The following is a 20,983-nucleotide window of genomic DNA, read 5'->3' on the forward strand; positions in this document are numbered from 1 at the left end:
AAAAAAAAAAAAAAATGATTAGCACTGTCTCAGAATTTAAGTACTTAGGTATTACACTAGATTCACACCTTGCCTTTAGGAAACACATAAAAAAGGTAATAAAAACCGTGAAATTTAACTTGTCCAATTTTAGATATATTCGAAATTATTTACTACTACTGCTGCTATGATGTATTTGCACTCTATGATTTTATCCCATATGTCCTACTATACAACTATATGGTCACAGGCTGGGTCAACTATGTTACAACCACTTCACTCTCTATACAAACAGAGTTTGAAAGTTCTAGATAAAAAGCCAGTAAAACATCATCACTGTCACATTCTTAAGAAATATAATATGTCAAGTTTTGATAATTTTATAAATCTCTCCAATGCATGTCTGATTTTTAAGTCTCTACATAAACTGCCCCCCCCCCCCCCCCCCCGCCCCCGCCCCCGCCCCCGCCCCCGCCCCCGCCCCCGCCCCTAAGGGAATTTGTTCAGCCCTGCTCGGTAAAAGCTGTCAGAGTCACTTGATCAACCACTAGAGGAGACTGTATAGTGTCTCAACGTCAAACCAAGTTTGCACAAACAGCTTGCTCAATCAAGGGTGCCATGTTCTGGAATACGCTACCAGACTTCATGAAAAACATATCAGACTACAAGAGTTTTTTAACAGAACTGAAAAAACAGTTGAAACAGGACCAGCTTTGTGATCATGTCTAGCCCCCTCCATTTGTTGACTTTCTTCTATTGTATTTTATTGTTATTTATTGTTATTTCTAATTGTATTTTTATTTTAGTATTTTTAATAGAATTTTAATGTTGATTTATTGTCATTATCATTGTATTTGTAGTTGGTAGTTTGTGGGACTACCAATGTAAATTAGCTGTAGCTAACTTGGGTGCGATGCATCGCATGTTTTAATCATGAATGTTTTTATTGCACATGGTCCCAGTAAAAAAAGCAAAAATGTATATATATATATGATCATTATATATCTTCTTCAGTCACTGCGTGTATCATTGTACCACTATTAGTTTCAGGGCAACTTCTCCAACTCCATAGAGTTCACACAAACTGTTTTAAAATTTCTAAAAATGTAAATAAAAAATTGTGACCAAAGGGGTATTCGATTTACATGCACAGATCTCTATAGCAATTAACCAGCAATTAAGCTACAAACTGGGAATATGGGAATTTACTGCATTGATGTACTTTGTTTAATTATAATTATGTTTCTGCTTTATTTTTAATACAGTAGGTCTTGTAATTAGACTTGCTTAGGATCGAAACTTATATTTTGCTGAACTAATTTACAATGCATTTAACCAATTAAAACAACAAAAATATGAGGAAAGAAAAAACCTGGCCAACCAGTACTTTTATGTAGATAACCTCATTGTGAAATCTTAATCATTTACTAGCTTCGTCTTAAATGAAATAAACCATTTGCTTAATTCTTATAAAATATTTAATAATATGGGGAAATTAACATTTTATAATACATTTTATAATACATAATGCCAGAAAAGGATTAAACATATCATTACTAAATTCTACCATAACAAACCCTAGGCTAAAAGGTAATGGACAATGTATGCATCCAAATCTTTAATACAAAATGATGAAATGCTCCTGCTGATAAACTTTGATTCTGATATCACAGATAGAAAAAACAACATTCATTAAATTTAAAACATATTATTTAGAATACAATTATAATGATAATAATTTACCAGTAAATATTAAGAATAACCGGCGGCAAGTGCCTTTGGCTAACGATCGACAACATGACAGGGAAATTGTTTCCAAGCTGTCTCTTTCTGGTTCAAATGTATGTGCAATAAAAAGTGTTCCAATAAAAAGTGCTATTCTGTGTAACTGTACCATGCTGCACTAAATAAATATATCTACTCACTGTCTGTCTTTGTGCCGTTCTGTGTCATAACCAAAACGTGATTTAGTAGTCACCAATTAATTTTTACCCTGTTTTTCTCCCAATTTGAAATGCCCAATTGTATTTAGGCTCAGCCCACCTCTACCACCCCTGCGTTGACTTGGAAGCAGCGGAGATGAACACACGCTGTCCTCCGAAGCGTGTGCCGTAAGCCGACTGCTTCTTTTCACTCTGCAGGCCCGCCATGCAGCCAGCTTACAGCTACAGCATCGGAAGACAACGCAGCTCTTACAGGCAAGCCCGCAGGTGCCCGGCCAGTCTACAGGGGTCGCTGGTGCGCGGTGAGCCGAGGACACCCTGGCCGACCTAAGTCCTCCCCCTCCGGGTGGCCCTCGGCCAATTGTGCGCCGCCCCCTGGGAGCTCCAGTCCACGGTCGGCAGTGGAATAACCTGGACTCGAACCGACGACGTCCAGGCTATAGGGCGCATTCTGCACTCCACACGGAGCATGTTTACCGGATGCCCACCAGAATGTTATTTTTCATCAAACTACAGTACTGCGTATTTGGAGTACAATATCCAGTGTGAATTGTTTTATATGCATATTTACCATAATATTATTAATATTATTATTATTTATTTCTTAGCAGACGCCCTTATCCAGGGCGACTTACAGTCGTAAACAAAAATACATTTCAAGAATGTTGGTTGCTCTACATAAGTGGATCACAATATTGTTCAGTACCATGTTGAACTAGTTTAAATTGCTCATATGATGAGTTAATGGAACATTTGAATGCAGAAATAAATATGCTCTTTGACATTAATGATTATTTTGTTTATTGACCATTTATATGCAGGAATAAATAAATTCTTCGATGATATACCTGCAGTTACCAATAAGCTTTGGTAAATCATAAGATTAACCGGTAAATGTCTGAAAAGCAATCTATTTCTTCATAATTTCGGACATTTACCGGTTGAGTTTAAGATTGACCAGATTCAGACTTTTACCATAACATAAATATGTATTGTATGTGTGCCTCCTCACATGATGCATTTTATACACAACACATCATCAACCCCTCCCCTATAAAGAATGTTGTGCCTGCAACTTTGAAAGTGAAATAAAAGGCCCCGTACCCATTCAGATTACAGAAGCTGTTAAACTGTACACTTGCTCACTTATTAACCCCCCCACCCACCCAAAAAAAAACCAAAAAAAATGTGCTGTTTATTTTGTTACTGGAAAAAAATGTAAACAGTTACATCCTTTATTTGCACATCAATAGCATGTCTTTCTCCTGTCACAACTTTTGAACTGGTTAACCTTTTCCTGCACAGACAGACAGACCACGGCGGCTTTGTGGGACTAAAGGCTAACTGTATAAAAACACATGTGTGCTGCTTTGATATGAGATACTGTGGCCGATAATGCCCGGGTTTTGAGGGTAAGTGAAAGATTCCAGGCTTCTGTACCTCTCACATGTTCCAGTGTTCAACTGACATCTGGACTTTAGTTACTGCTAGTGCACACAATTTGGATTTTGATGGTTACTGACATATCTGATTGCGTCTCTTCAGGCTTATAAACAGGAGTTCTTTACAGTGGCAAATTTCCCATTTCAATGCCAAATATGGCCAACAAATGGATTCTGCAGTATAACCGTGTACACTTGGCAGCCTACTTAGTCAAGGAAAACCAACAGTAGTAACTTATTGTACTTTAATAAATAGGGTTTTGTGTGCAGGTTTTTATGTGTGCACTTGAGAAAACAGGATTCATATTTGAGTGAATGTATCTTTGTACAACATAGCCCTCATAGGGAAATGTACATATTTCCATTTTGTCTCATGCAACCACTGAGTGACAAGTCTTTAACTCTGGTTATTTTGTGGATCCTCTGGGGCACCTATATGCTCTAAGTTATCTACTTGATACGTATTAGATAGATAATTAAGGTGTGTTTTTAAGCATCAGGGTGGTGATTAAAAATGTGATTGCACCTTTATATAAATACTGTAATTGCATGCAACTTCTGCATTCTTTATATGTTGCGATGTTTTGTTGTGCTTTGTCATACAAGATGTCTGCAACTGAATGTATTATGACTAAGCCACTTCATTATTATATTTTAAATGTCAAGATAGCTGACAGATACATTTGATCCTTTCTGTTTACACATATTATTCCTGGTTACAGTGCTTACTAAGTACATTACTCATTGTACAAAGCGTAACTTGTTTAGTAAATGATTTAACCACTATATATACTAGACTTCTTGTCTAGATTAGAAGTACTTATGACAACAAATATAAAACTATCTTTCATCTTTACTTTTTTTCTTTGTTTTTTAAAACTAAATTTAGAGTGTCCACATCTTCTCCCACATTTATAGTGTCCAATTACTTTCCCTCACTGCAGCTATTCCCCACAACAGCCCAGGAGAAATGAAGGTCCTCTTATCCCACTACCAAGCACAATTTCCTCTTTGAGGACAAACAGTCCATGCCGGCTTTGCCTCCCTAAAGCCAACGTGCATCTGCACCCTGACTGGATGACTCGCCCGGTACACCTTTTACCAGGTAGGCGACTCAGGGACCCACCTGTCATCTTTACCATTACTGTCTTTAATCAAATGTTCTTCTCTTGAATCTTGGAATTACAATTCTAACTTATCATATTTTAAATACTCTCTTAATTAATAATATACAAGACAAACAAAGGTTTCAAACCTCACCTCCATTTAGAAACACCCCAGGTGGTGTGCGAGAGTTAATTCAATATTTTCTTCTTCCTGTTAGTTGTGAACTCTGCTGAGTGTTGGCTCGTAACATCTAATGAACATATCACTCCAGTACCGAAAAAGCTTAATTGGCTTTTGGTTCAGTATCAATTTAAAAATACTAATTTTAACATCGATGGAGTAGCCAAATGCCTTTCTAATGAGCCACCTCCATGTGCCCTTTACTCTACTGGTGCCGGTATTTTGATCCTTCCAAAAGTTTGTATAATGAATACTGGCAGGCCCCATACTTCTAGGTTTCTTTACAAAGACCAATAGGCATTCTGAATTTCTAGCAGTTTTTCAAATTAAGACATTAACATTTTACAAAGCTTTACTAGATCGAATATAAATCATTGCCAATAACAAAAATAATAAAAAATAAACACTAATGTACATGTGCCCCCTGCGGTACAATAAGTCCATAGCGTGGTTCTAAGGACATAACAAGCGTTGATCAACTGCAGCAAACACTACCCAAATGCCAAACATTGCTGTGTTATTTTTGAAGGAAAGAAATATGCAAAAACCTCAACTGCCTTCTGTTAACCAAACGAGTTCCCCTAATACAATCATATTGCTGTAAAAAATAAGCAAGCCAACAATACCTCACTGAATAGGCTCCCATTCACATAAGAGATCCACAGCTTCCAGAAGTTTGGCAGTTGGCTGATGACAACTTCGGTAAGGTTTTCAACAAAAGTCACTTGTTGTGGACCCTTGAAACGCCAAGCTGCAGAAGCAAAAATATGTATGTTATAAATTATAGCTCTGATTATTTAAGTTTTAAAACACATAACAAAAAACAAAATGGCAAAACAATTCAGAAAAAAATAAATAAATTCAGCAGCCACTCGAGTTTTGCAGAACTCAATATTAAATCTGTAATGGGTACAGCATCTGCCAAGACTGGTGCTACATTCAATGTGATAGTCTTGTATTTTTGGGACATATTGTTTATTAAGATGCATATTTTTCAGGGATACTAAGACATTAAAAATAAACAAGGAGTCCCAGTGGGTTAATGGGCAATAAATGTCCAACCCCCAGATCTTCTTTATTCCTTGAAAATGGAGAACCTTTTGGGATGGCTTGTTAATAGGGCTGTGTTCAAAGGTTTGAAGGATTGTTCGCTAGCCAGGAATTCGAAGGTAGTTCTAAACCTTTGAAGGTTTGTCAGGCGGCATTCACACACTGTATGTTTTTTCTTTTCACACATTAAATGTCACTCACATGCAAAATTTGATCTTTTTATTTGTATAATGCATATTACTCAAACAAAAGTTGTTGAATTAAAATCCACTACATCATTATATGTAGCACCTCTATGTGGCGCTGCTATCGTGTATTAGAGCAAGGTATATTATGCCAACGCACTGGCAATGGGGGGGTGGACCTATAGCGATTGTATTGCTTCAGTAAAATATGTACTGAATACCTAGTGTCCAAGACAAATGTCAAAATGTACTCTTCGTTACAGCCCACTTGCTAATTTAAATAATTTGGGGATACCAATATTTACAGGAGTAAGCATGGTCACTGTTTTTACATAAAGTAAAGCTCTATGTTGTAACCAGGCTTCATCACTGTTGGGTGTACATTCCAAAAGTGCAATATATGTATGTACAGTCACTTCTATATGTTCCTTATTCCCAGAGGGGGATTAATAAAGGGGATTAAGGTCTATCAAAAATGTATACATTTTTAACAATGTGGGAGAATGACCTTATTGTAAAAATAAAATAAAAAAAAACACAAATAGCATAACCATTCGGGAACTTCAGGTTAAACACATTTTGAACATTGGCTTTTCTTCCTGCTTTCATTGCCCAGTGTATTTAAGCTGATGGATTTACATATGGTAGTATTTATTTGGAGAAAAAAAAAGTGGTAAAATTTCACTGGCTTACAGTTTATTGACTGAAATGTTTGTCTTTTCTATTCTGGGTGTCAAAAAATCCAGTGTCCAAATTGAAGGATTTTAGAGGAAACTGTGTTCTCTAATTACCCCTATTTAACGTATTTTATAACTGATAATGATTCAATTCTCTGTTTTTTCTCAGGAGTGTAATGACTCTACGTGAGTAATAAGAAAGGTCTTGTGCTGCTTGAATTAGCAGTATAAATTAATCATGGAGATGCCATGTCCTTCTCTTCCTCTACTTAAGCCAAGGCCTAATAAAAACATGTGTTAAAACTTGCTTCAAATAGTATTTTAACTAGATTTGTTCTATGTTAAATATGGTTAAGTGCAATGTAATTTTTCTATAAAGTCATGCACCTGTAACAACAAACGATACAGAAAGACGACTTTTCCATTCACAGCACAAGGCATGGACAGATACTGTATTGTGCCAATTAAGTGCACCCTGCACATGCAATTTTATCAGGGGTGGCCCATGTGGATACTTTAGGCATCTGTAGCATAAACAAAATTCTTACATTTATCTTAGTCACACACCGCAAACAGCCTGCCAGTGTTACATTTCCTGGCAAGGTGCTAGGTAATGACATCTTAATGCCGGACGATGTGTTGGGATGAAATCGTAATGAAAGAATGCAGTTGTTCCTACTGTACTCCTGGGCAAACCTGAAATCATGAAAATCTATAGGGGAATTCATAGTTTGGGCTATGATGTTGAAGTTTATTGGTAATTAAATATGCAGTTGGCTTTATTTTGGTTAAGTATGTTACATATATGAATATGTAGCTAAGGTTCATTGGTAACCATGTTATTCTGTTTGCTGAAGCATTGGCACCTATGAACAGTGTTTGTGGGTCAGAATACATCAAAATAATCAAATCAAAGAATTTATCAAAAGACATGCAGTGCTAAGATGTACAACTGTGGGAGACCTTTCTCCAAACAGTTTAATTAATGTCTTTAGAAAGCCTCAGAAAGTCCTTAATTACAGTATATACAATATTAAGTTCTTCAATTCAGTATTTTAAAAATATTATTTTCCTATATAAAATTACAACAAAAATATTAAACATACATTTTAATGAGGAAATAATGTAAGGATTATAAATATACAAATAAATAAACCCAGATGTTATCCATGTACAAGAATGCATGAATAATAGCAAGGAAAACACAGATCGTATTTTTTTAATTCAATACAAATCCCATCATGTTTGAATTACAAGTGCGTTTTAATGAAAATAAATAAAAAGGCATTCTCATTGATAACTGATTGCACTGTCAGGAGGTTAGTCACCAAATGAGTAAAACAGACACTATGGAAATATGTATTACTTTCCAAAAAAACTAAAATCTTATAGTCAGAGATCTCTGCATTTGTGTACAAAATTTAGCCAGTGAAATACAACGTATAAAAACAACTTACTGTCATCTCGGCTGGACTGAAAACTGCTTCCTCTTTTCAGTGAAGCACTTTGACTCAAGAGGCTGATGGGAGAAGGTCGTATGTCACTGTCCAGATCCAGCATGGGGCTGTAAGGCATTCCACTTCCTGCAGCAAGAAAGGGCTGTTACTTCTAGTGTAAACAGAATCCAACCGGGATGAGATCAACAGGACAGTGCACCTGGGGTCTCTTCTAAAAATAATTGTCCCTTCTCTCCCAAGTATATTAGCACCCCAAAATGGTAATGCAATTTTTACTTATGCAGAACAACTACTTATATAAATTGTACCTGAAACTAAAATAGGTTTGTGGAATGTTGACTGTGAAGACTGTAATACAATGTGGTCCCAATAACTTGTTTGAGGGCATGTTTTAAAAAATGTAAATATGCTATTTCAAATCAAATTAATAAAGGTGACATTTATTAATGACACCAGCAGAACACACACCTTGCCACAGAATGATCTTTTTCACAAATCTCTTAAAAGTGCAATTATTCAAATGCCTTGATAACTTGTGTAACCACTTAAACATAATACGTTTACAACAAATTGCTCTTTTTCTTTTATTTGTTAATTGCCCTTCTTTAAAGACTGCTCCCTTGTTCCTCAAGAAACCTCAGCATCGGTTTGCGTTAGTACAAGGAAGTGAGAGTTTAACATGGAATAATTTTTTAATTGGCTGTCTAGCATACCTAACAAGTATAACAAAACGGCAGGGAACCACTATGTCCAGCTCCCCCCCTGGGGATTAATAAACATCTGGAATTGATTAGCCCAGCCTGGCCTGCCCTGGACCCACCAGAAGATAGCGCTGGAGCACTACACACTGAGCAGGAAATGTTATAAAAGCACTTGTAAAACTGAGATGCTTAAGGATTACTGCAACCAGTTAACCTAACATGGCCTCTTGTGATTCAGATGCCATTTCTAATTTCCTTGTGCACAGAGCAAAATGTTCTCTTTAGGACCAAAAAAAGAAAAAAAAGAGAAAAGTTAATCCCTTGCTACAAAAATCAACTGTACTATAGTGAGGACTTAAAATACATAAATGTAAATACATAAAATAGTGCAAAAAGCCACAGATTCTTTAAGTTTGAGTAAGTGAACATGTTTTCATTATTCATTTACTGGGAAATTACCTTACAGTGAAAGAGAGAAAAGCTTCTTGTAAAGTAGAATGTGTTATTTATAGTTTGGATATACTACTATTACCATGCAATTCCATTTGATACTTCAGATAAATATGAACATGGCCTCATTTCAAGCACTTACTTGACCAAGCTCTAAAATAAATAACTAAACAAACAAATAAAGAATGGAAATAAAAAATAAAAAAAAACTAGAAACCATCATCATGAGACAGCAAAATGGTTTCTATTTTTTTTTTTTTCTTTCAGTTTACAACAAGGGAACACAGATCTTATAGAGGGAATTACTGTACGTACTGGTGGTTTTGCAAGCATAGTCATAATGTCCAGTACATTATAATTACCCACATCGCAGTGACCTCAATCAAATAAAGAAGTTTGTACACAATCAGATTCATGAAAGCAAACGCCTTTTCAAAAAAATGTAAGTATTGGGTTTTTGCAATACATCCCTCCTTGATGGTTTAAGGTTGGACCGGCTGTAACAATTAACTACTTCTGTAAAACAGACGTCTCCTGCAACAGAAAGGAATTCGAAAACCTTTTATAAGCATCTGCATGCTTTCTATAATGAGTAAAAAACACAAATAAAAACGAAACAAATTATTAGTGTGAACACAAAAAGCCAATATGAATCAGAAAAGGTAAATGGAGGTTGTTTTTATTTATATATATATATATATATATATATATATGCGCGCGAAGCGGGGTGCGGTGTGCATGTTACTGTACATTTTGCATGTCACACACTTTTCTTAGAGAGATCTATGCAGATGCTCCAGGTGTTTGGTGCACGCTCTCATCGTGCCCTCAGTGTTTCTTACTGTCTTTGTGACAAGTTCTCACAGCCCCGCTTGCTTGCCTGAGATGGGATGTGGACGGTGTGTGTCGGCTCCGGGACTCTCCGAAGGGCGGCAGACTTCCTTTACTACCCTTAAACACCTCTGAACATTCTTTCCTGTGCACAGCAGGGCCTTGTCCTGTGCCACAGCCTGACCACCCACGGTTGCTTGCTGACTAAACAAGCAGTGCTTTGAGCTGCCGCCGCTGCACAGACACTGCTGGGGTCGGATTCCTGCGAAACGTGCTGCTCGCAACAACTCGGATTTGTTAAGGTAATGAAGCAAAGGAAAACCTTACATGGTGAATAATCTTCAAAGTAAACAACCATAATACAACCACAAGCCTATTTTTTAATTGAATTATTTTCCTTCAGGACAGCCCGGACTCTGCTGATGTCTTCTGGTGCACATCCAAGAACAAAAAAAAAGGTGCCGCCAGTTTTATATTGAAGGCTTTCACAAATTCACATGTAAACTGTTCTTCTGTTTACTGGTGAACAAACATTTGAATTTGTTATTTGGAAAGCACAGCTAAATGGGGACATTTGTGGTGTGGAAAGTAAAATAAAACTAAAAGAAAAGTATTTAAACAATACGTGCCTGTGACTACAGTAATGTGAAGACCGCTGTTATTTAAATTAAACATCATTAATCGGATTTCTTCAATAAGGAATAAATATGTGACTTCTGTTGAATTATCCATATACCATTTTTTTGTTCATTTTTTGCAATGTTCTATCTATTTGTAGATGGGCAAAATCTGCATGTGGAGAGTTCATTTTTTTATGTACACATACAGTTCATTTGGGAATCCTGGCAACTGCTCAAATCTAAATAAAAACACGTAGACTACTCACATTGCATGCTGCAAGTTTGCTTCACACTACCTATATAGCTACTCACCACTTATTGGCTCAAACTTTATAATTAAAAATAATTTCTATTCATTTAATTCATATAAATTTGTATTCATTTAGTTTTGAGTCTGCTATTCAATTTAAGTACAGACTGCAGTGCTCATTCAAGAGATTGTTGTAGGCGAGTTGTCAAAACAATAATCTCAAGCAAAAAGAGGTTGACCACACACTAAGTGCTTGAAAGTCTTTATTATCTGTATCACAACAATAAACGACAACGTATCGACCCTTCGGTCATCGTCAGATGTTTCATACCTTGCTAGCACTGCTTTTTGTCTTTGTGACAAAGCGACTGCAAGTGTATAATCAAGCCATAAACTACAATATATCACATTTTGTAACTCAAGAGTCTGATTCACATACCAGGGATGGGCACGCTGGGCACGTGTGTATATATATATATATATATATATATATATATATATATATATATATATAAAAAAAAAAAGGCATTCTTAAAAGTGCAGGGTGATACCACTACTGTAGCCATGGGTAATGGAAGTGGTTGGAATGCACCATTGCACATATTAAAACTACTGGTATATTTAATTATTAAATTTAATTAATAAAATACACTACAAAAGAGATATTTTACAAAAAATGAGATATACAATGCTGTATGGTCAGCAACCACAGCATAATTATGTATAATTAAACTGCTGTAGTTAATATTAAGAAGCATGCCGATACCAAACAGAACATGAACAAGATTGCAGCCAATAAACAAAAAAAAAGATAATAAGAAAAAAGAACAATAGTTTGGGGACATTTTACCAAAGTAAACAGTAAGATCCACACTTTGCGATAAAAGACTGAGCTACATGAACAGCATAGGGATAACTGATAAACCACCTACGATAGAAGCATGTATCCACCTGCCTGCAGAGAAAGGCCCAGCCAGTCTGGCTCTGTTGACTGTGAGACTGAGAGTATGCCCTGCACAAGCAGCAGCAGCAAATCACAACCAACCATTAAAGCTTGCTCCACCAAATGCACTCCACAAAGGAGCGAATAATGAACCTAATAGTTTAAATGATCACTAAAGATACATTGACGATCAGCATTGTTGGGGGACAAAAAAAAAAAAAAATGTTCTGTAGTTTTAACTTGATTTACAGCTAGGGTGACCAGATTTTCAAAGCTCAAAACCAGACACATTGTTAAATAATTGTTAAGACTATAAACTATTTAAAACATAGGCTATTTTAATGGTTATTTAAATAGCCATGCTCTCAGTCTCAGTATTATCTTTTTTTTTTTTTTAAGCAGCTAGCTAATTTTAGTCCCGGGTGTATAATTTGTGGCTAATTAGTTTAACTTGCCATATTGTGTTACATACGTATTGCTACTTTTATGTTAAGTTCATAATTATGATTAATACTACTACGACTGCTGCTACTACTACTACTAACAATAAATGAAATCATGAAACATTTGTGCTGTGACAAATATCCGAATATTCAAACAAATATTTTTTGACATGTATTCGGATACAAAAATCAGATGTTCGTATTCACTGGTAATAACAAAAATACCTTGCACTTAATTCACCAACTCACCAGAAGTTGCGCGATAATTTAAAAAACGGCAAAGGATAAAGAGCTCTGTGTGATATGTGAGATTTAATTAAAAAAAACAAAAAACTCAGTTATCAACACAGCAGCTCTATCCTCTATTTAAAAGTTGTGCTTCTTCGATTGAGTCAGAATCTCATGGGACAGAAAAAAGGAAAGCATGTCATTCTGAAATGCCTCGCTTAAACAGTGCCCAACTTGCTGGAAATGTGTAGTAATTTTTATATAGAATGTTGTTTACAATATATACATATATATATATATATATACATATATATACACATATATATATATATATATATATATATATATATATATATATATATATATATATATACACACTCACCCACTCGGGTTCGTTGCCCCTTTAAAAATTGACCCAGTAAACAAGAAATTGATTTTTAAGCGCTGGTGCGCTATTTTTAATAAACACCAAAATAAACAAAAATACAAAACAAACACCTAGCTCTGTACGAGCACTAACTAACACACAGGAACACCCTGACTACGAGTGGGACAGCTAGGCTGTTTCCCCACTAAACAATAAACAACACCACACAGGTTTAATACAACACACGTTACCTTATGACTGCTGGGAAGCAGAGTACCTCTTTCTACCTCCTACTCAGCAGCCCAGAGCAGACTGACTGCTCTCCTTATAAACCTTGCACCTGGCTCTAATTTACAATCATAGCCAGGTGCAGGTGATAATTAACAATAAAACAATTAACAGAAAAACAATTAAACACCACAAATGAGCATTCTGCACATGTTTTTACTGCAGAGAGGTTTTAACCCCCTCCCTGCTGTCTCACAATATATATACAGCTCTGGTTGACCACACACCAAGTACAAGGTTGTCCTGGAAGAAAACTTGCTTCCTTCTGCTCTGACAATGTTCCCCAACTCTGAGGATTGGTTTTTCCAGCAGGACAATGCTCCATGCCACACAGCCAGGTCAATCAAGGTGTGGATGGAGGACCACCAGATCAAGACCCTGTCATGGCCAGCCCAATCTCCAGACCTGAACCCCATTGAAAACCTCTGGAATGTGATCAAGAGGAAGATGGATGGTCACAAGCCATCAAACAAAGCCAAGCTGCTTGAATTTTTGCGCCAGGAGTGGCATAAAGTCACCCAACATCAATGTGAAAGACTGGTGGAGAGCATGCCAAGACGCATGAAAGCTGTGCTTGAAAATCAGGGTTATTCCACCAAATATTGATTTCTGAACTCTTCCTAAGTTAAAACATTAGTATTGTGTTGTTTAAAAATGAATATGAACTTATTTTCTTTGCATTATTCGAGGTCTGACAACACTGCATCTTTTTTGTTATTTTGACCAGTTGTCATTTTCTGCAAATAAATGCTCTAAATGACAATATTTTTATTTGGAATTTGGGAGAAATGTTGTCAGTAGTTTATAGAATAAAACAAAAATGTTCATTTTACCCAAACACATACCTATAAATAGTAAAACCAGAGAAACTGATAATTTTGCAGTGGTCTCTTAATTTTTTCCAGAGCTGTATGTATGTATGTATATATATATATATGGAATGTAATAAACGAGATTCAACGCCATTTCCACGTTTGAAGTGTTTAAAGTTAAATTTCAGATTTCGTTTGCTAGTTCAGCTACAAAAAGGCACAAGTAAACATGTTATTACTTTATGAAAACGTGTCTATGTATGGCCACTGTTTACTGTGAAGAAACGGCAATGACAAGGAATGAAAAAAAAAGTAAAAAATAAATAAAATGTGGCATTAACTTTATGCACTATTTATTTCGGGAATAAACAAAACAACGTTTAACTTGAACTGCTATTTGGCATCCTGCGTTTTGTAGTTAATTCACTGGAGTAAAGTAAGACCTACACAACGTGTTCTTTACTCCTGGTTCTCCTCCTATCACTCCGCTTGCACATACCGGGTGTCCTGCCATGGCTCACCCTCTGCCTCTTGCTCTCTTTCGACAGGCGTCCCCCAAGGCTCAATCCTGGGACCCGTTTTCTCTCTACACCTGCTCCTTGGGTCTCCTCCCATGGCTTCTCGTATAATTTATATGCTGATGATGCCCAGATATTCCTCTCCACCACCCTCACTCCATCCTCATCCACCAAGAATGTCAGTGTCACCCTCGACCCCTCCCTCTCCTACTCAGCACAACTCTACTCTGGCACGCTCCTGTCGCTTCTTCCTCAGCAACATACGCAGAATTCGCCCCTTACTCACCAACTAATCCATGCAGCTCTTAGTTCAGGCCCTGGTACTGTCCCACCTTGACTCCCACCTGGCCGGCCTCCCTGCCTTCGCTATTCATCTGCTCCAGCTCATCCAAAACTCTGCTACTCGCCTTGTCTTTTCCCTTCCTCGTTTCACCCACGCTGCTCTGCTCCCTCCACTGGCTCCCTATTGCCACTCGCATCCAATTCAAAACTCTTGTGCTCGCCTATCGCTGTCTCGACCATTCTGCTCTCTCCTATCTCCAGACTATTATTTCTGCCTACACCCCCTCTTGCCCCCTCCGCTCCTCCGCTTTCTCTTATTTAAAATTGTTCTTCTCTATTTATTTTACTTACTACTTGCTCTTAATGGAATTTACTTTTATATTTATTTACTACTGAATTTATTGTATTGTATAACTGCTCTTACCTTTAATGTGATATTCTGTAATGTGATATTTTTCAATGTGATATTTTGTAACAACTGTAAGTTGTCCTGGATAAGGGCATCTGCTAAGAACAAAATAAATAAATAAATAATAATAAATCTGCGAGCTGGTGGTATCAATCCGTTTTTGAATGACCCACCATACAGCAGAAGTGTTAATTTAGCGAAAGACGCAGAATTTAACAATTCTAACATATTATTAGCAGTAATTAAAAAAACTAAGACAAAGTGGAAAAGACAAAACAACAAACGTAGACACTAACAAAGCAAGCATTATAACAGAAGCGATGCTTTCACCTGCAGCTCCCCTTCAGGTAGTTTTTCAAACTGCACATTATTTGGCAAGTAAACATTTATTCCAAAAATTACTGATCTATAATTAAAGTTTGATAAGCTTTATTCATGTAATTTACTAAGTTAAATATCTATGTCCATTAATGAAATAGTAAAATTAGCAAGTAATGTGTTAATATAATTGATATACAGAAATGATTTACTTAATACACATTATAATCAATATTCATTATATTTATGAATAAACTGATGTTAATTTATTAAAATAAAACACTTTTAAACAAATGTCATTTACTTTTCACTAGAACTATTTTCTTGTGCGTAGTGATATTTACTGTTATTGGAAATATATATATATATATTTTTAACTTGCTGTGTTCATTTAAAAAGTAAATACATCTTATAATTTTATAATCATTTTATAATTGCATTAAAGCACTCTAGGGGGTGGGTTGACCGCACACTTAAGGGTTAAAAGGCACTCTGCTTTTTTCCCCCCAGTGGCTAATGATGTGTGTGTTCAAACCAACAATTAACATGCAATGAGTGGTAATTCTCCATTTAAACTAAGGGCAGTTGATATATATGTTGTGAAAGTCAGATACTTGAAGAGCACTCAAACAAGATTAATATTTAAAAACTGGGATCATTTTAATGCATTATAACTGAAATAATTTAGGGTAAAGGATCACATCCAAATTAGTAGTAGTAGTAATAATAATAATAATAATAATAATAATAATAATAATAATAATAATAAACCAATGATGGTCTACCTAGTAAATCTTTTTGTTAGGGACAGAGGCTAGCTGTGGGGGGATGTGGTTACGACTTGAAATGGCTCCCAGCTGTATGAGGCCTTTTTCTTCAGATGTGCAGTAAGCAAAGAGAGTGGAAGGGAACCAGCTGCTAGGATAACAAATTGAAAAGGCCCCTTTGACACAGAGCCTGGTGGCCCTGTCTGATCCAACAAAGACGTATCATTCATTGAAAGGTGAACAGCCTCTTTAGTACACTACCAAGTATGAGTCCTTTTGCTCAAAGAACAGCTGCAGTTTTTCTGAACCCAAAGAAAAACAGACTCTGGATACGCTACCCGGCGTTTACAAGCGACAATAGGCAGAAAAGTTGACATTGTTTTAAAGCACATTAATATATTTAAATAGAATTAAGTGAGTGTAGTTACCATGACATTAAAAGCATACTGTATAAAGTACCTCCACTGTTTGTTTTCTTTCACTATGGCTTTCATATGTTTATGATAATTCTTAACCAGTATGGAACATCTTGTTGGTGAAATCTGGGCCCATTCTGTCTTGCATACTTCCTTCAGCTCAGACAGATTGGATACACAATGCTTGGCTACAGATTTTTATTTATTTATTATTTATGAATTTATTTTCAAAAGATCAGTACAAAGCTTTTCTATTGGATTGAGATCTAGTGATTGTACAGGCTATTCCAGAACTTTTATCTTTGTTTTCTTCAAGAATTCCAGATTTGACCGAGTTGTACGATTTGGGTCGTTGATGTGTTGGAAGGTGAAGTGTTTGCCAATCAGCCTACAAGCAGATGGATAGCATTGGACTTTGTACTATGTTTTTTTTTTTTCTCTGTTATCAGAAACCGTTCGACACATTAAATGTCACTCCCATGCAAAATTAAATCTTTTGATTTGTTTAATACATATTACTTAAACAAAAGTTGTTGTATTAAAATGCACTACCAAATTGTTATATATATATATACACACACATATACAGTGCCTTGCGAAAGTATTCGGCCCCCTTGAACTTTGCGACCTTTTGCCACATTTCAGGCTTCAAACATAAAGATATGAAACTGTAATTTTTTGTGAAGAATCAACAACAAGTGGGACACAATCATGAAGTGGAACGAAATTTATTGGATATTTCAAACTTTTTTAACAAATAAAAAACTGAAAAATTGGGCGTGCAAAATTATTCAGCCCCCTTAAGTTAATACTTTGTAGCGCCACCTTTTGCTGCGATTACAGCTGTAAGTCGCTTGGGGTATGTCTCTATCAGTTTTGCACATCGAGAGACTGAAATTTTTGCCCATTCCTCCTTGCAAAACAGCTCGAGCTCAGTGAGGTTGGATGGAGAGCATTTGTGAACAGCAGTTTTCAGTTCTTTCCACAGATTCTCGATTGGATTCAGGTCTGGACTTTGACTTGGCCATTCTAACACCTGGATATGTTTATTTGTGAACCATTCCATTGTAGATTTTGCTTTATGTTTTGGATCATTGTCTTGTTGGAAGACAAATCTCCGTCCCAGTCTCAGGTCTTTTGCAGACTCCATCAGGTTTTCTTCCAGAATGGTCCTGTATTTGGCTCCATCCATCTTCCCATCAATTTTAACCATCTTCCCTGTCCCTGCTGAAGAAAAGCAGGCCCAAACCATGATGCTGCCACCACCATGTTTGACAGTGGGGATGGTGTGTTCAGGGTGATGAGCTGTGTTGCTTTTACGCCAAACATAACGTTTTGCATTGTTGCCAAAAAGTTCGATTTTGGTTTCATCTGACCAGAGCACCTTCTTCCACATGTTTGGTGTGTCTCCCAGGTGGCTTGTGGCAAACTGTAAACAACACTTTTTATGGATATCTTTAAGAAATGGCTTTCTTCTTGCCACTCTTCCATAAAGGCCAGATTTGTGCAGTACACGACTGATTGTTGTCCTATGGACAGAGTCTCCCACCTCAGCTGTAGATCTCTGCAGTTCATCCAGAGTGATCATGGGCCTCTTGGCTGCATCTCTGATCAGTCTTCTCCTTGTATGAGCTGAAAGTTTAGAGGGACGGCCAGGTCTTGGTAGATTTGCAGTGGTCTGATACTCCTTCCATTTCAATATTATCGCTTGCACAGTGCTCCTTGGGATGTTTAAAGCTTGGGAAATCTTTTTGTATCCAAATCCGGCTTTAAACTTCTCCACAACAGTATCTCGGACCTGCCTGGTGTGTTCCTTGTTCTTCATGATGCTCTCTGCGCTTTAAACGGACCTCTGAGACTATCACAGTGCAGGTGCATTTATACGGAGACTTGATTACACACAGGTGGATTCTATTTATCATCATTAGTCATTTAGGTCAACATTGGATCATTCAGAGATCCTCACTGAACTTCTGGAGAGAGTTTGCTGCACTGAAAGTAAAGGGGCTGAATAATTTTGCACGCCCAATTTTTCAGTTTTTTATTTGTTAAAAAAGTTTGAAATATCCAATAAATTTCGTTCCACTTCATGATTGTGTCCCACTTGTTGTTGATTCTTCACAAAAAATTACAGTTTCATATCTTTATGTTTGAAGCCTGAAATGTGGCAAAAGGTCGCAAAGTTCAAGGGGGCCGAATACTTTCGCAAGGCACTGTATATATATATATATATATATAATCTATCTATCAACTCCACATGTCGCCACTGCCGTGTATGGTGCAGGGTACATTATGCTTAAGCACTGGGGGTTAGGGGCGGGGTACCTATAGTGGTTGTAGTGCTTCAGTAAAATATGTACTGAATACCTAGTGTACAAGACAGTGTAAGTTAAGTGCTATGGTAGAACATGTTTGAAACACACAAAATATACGCTAACACTAATAATTTGAATTTTGAAAACTGAGCACTGTCCACCCCTCCCCTCCCCTCCAGCTTGTGTTATCCAGAGGCAAACCTCATTTGCCATCTCGACAGCAAAGCAATGTATGGCATAAGCTTTATTGAAAGAAATATCTCGAAACCCATCTGCTGTTTAGGATTTTTTTGTTAAATGCACAACCAATCTCCAGAGTCACTTGACAAGCATAAATATTATGATTATTATTATTATTATTATTATTATTATGATTATGATGATTATGATGATTATGATGATTATGATGATTATTATTATTATTATTATTATTATTATTATTATTAGTAGTAGTAGTAGCAGTAGTAGTAGTAGTAATAGTAGTACAATGTGACTGATAACCTGCTTGGAACAGTGACTTAAATAAAGCTTTGTTTTGCCTAAGTCTGCTGCAGTTGGTGGTGCTGCAATGAAAGCTTACTGTATACAGTATATCGCAAGCAGCATCAATTACATGTACAAAACAACATGTACTTTAATTTAAATTATAAAAACATGATTACTGTTTTATATAACATATTTTTAAACTACATGTGAATGTTTTATTCCATTTATATGGCTTACCAGTAAAAATAATAGGATAGATCAAGAGTGTTGAGGGCTGCCTCGGTGGTCGTCCCCTCAACTACAGATCACCTCGTTAGTGCATTCAGCACGACATTCAACCGCCAGTGAGGAACAATATCCTTCCTTGGAGGACGGAGTCTCCTAGCCCCCTTCAAAAACTGTCACGCCAGGAAATGTGCTCCTGGGGAGACTGAGTCTATCTTCATATGGCAAGCTGAAATAGCTGACAGGTAGACTTTTAGGGTAGAAGGGCTCTTCCCATCGTCCAGTAGGTCTTTCAAAAACTGCAAGATCAATGCCATTGGACACATTGTGGGATCCTCTCCCTTCGACAGACACCATGTCTGAAAAACGCCCCACTTGTAGCCATACTGGGAACGAGTGGAGGCAGCCCTAGCATTCTGTAGGGTGTCAATCACCCTATTAGACAAACCCAGATGGCTCAAATGGAGCCGCTCAGGGGCCAAACCCAGAGCTGTAGGCTCAATGGGTCGTGATGCCACTGAGCACCCTGTGCCTGGCTGAGCAGGTCGCGGCGACTGGGCAACTGCCAAGGCTGTCCGCACAGGAGCTGTATCAGTGAGGCAAACCAGGCTCTCTTGGGCCAGTGAGGTGCTACTAGTAGGACCGTGGCCCTGTCCTGTCTGATCTTCTCCAGACACAGAGGTAGCAAAGCTATCGGCGGAAACGCATACAGTGGGCGCGTTGGCCATTGGTGAGCCAATGCGTCAACCCCTAGACACCCTTTGTCTCTCATTATGGAGAACCACAGGGTGCAATGCGTCGACTCTTGGGAGGCAAAAAGGTCGATCTCCGCTCTCCAAAACCGTTTCCATATGAGGCGGACAACCTCGGGATGGAGTCTCCAATCTGCGCCGCCCGGAACCTGCCTCGAGAGGAGGTCTGCGGCAATGTTCACCACTCCAGGTAGGTGTACCGCTCGGAGCGAGAGGAGATGGGTGTGTGCCCAGACCAGAAACCTGTTGACCACCTTGTTGAGACTGGGTGATCTTGTACCACCCTGGTGGTTGATGTAAGCCACCACTGTCGTGTTGTCCGTCTGGACAAGCACGTGTCTCCCCCTGATTTCCTCTAGAAAGAACTGAAGAGTGAGAAACACTGCTTGCAGTTCTAGAAGATTTGTGTGTTAGCCCAGCCACGGAGGCCGCCAAACCCCTTGTGCACCCCGACCGTTCCACACCCCACCCCAACCATGGTTGGAGGCGTCGGTGGTAGGCGTAGGTGGGCCGGTTGTTTCCACCAAGAGAGAGTTCGGAGA

General features: G+C 37.5%; 1 protein-coding gene across 2 annotated transcripts in view; it reads right to left on the reverse strand.

The window, feature by feature from the left end:
• Window positions 1-20,983, reverse strand: part of LOC117394682 (exocyst complex component 2) — a 163,132-nt gene that overhangs the window by 49,837 nt on the left and 92,312 nt on the right. For both annotated transcript variants that reach the window (XM_033993116.3, XM_059014142.1), the window contains exons 12-13: window positions 8,021-8,146; window positions 5,278-5,402 (exon numbers count right to left, since the gene is read on the reverse strand). In XM_033993116.3, coding sequence (XP_033849007.2) covers window positions 5,278-5,402; window positions 8,021-8,146 — 251 coding nt within the window. The remainder of the gene's footprint in view (window positions 1-5,277; window positions 5,403-8,020; window positions 8,147-20,983) is intronic.

Source organism: Acipenser ruthenus, chromosome 3 (assembly GCF_902713425.1).
Source record: "Acipenser ruthenus chromosome 3, fAciRut3.2 maternal haplotype, whole genome shotgun sequence".
In the NCBI taxonomy this organism is placed as follows: domain Eukaryota; kingdom Metazoa; phylum Chordata; class Actinopteri; order Acipenseriformes; family Acipenseridae; genus Acipenser; species Acipenser ruthenus.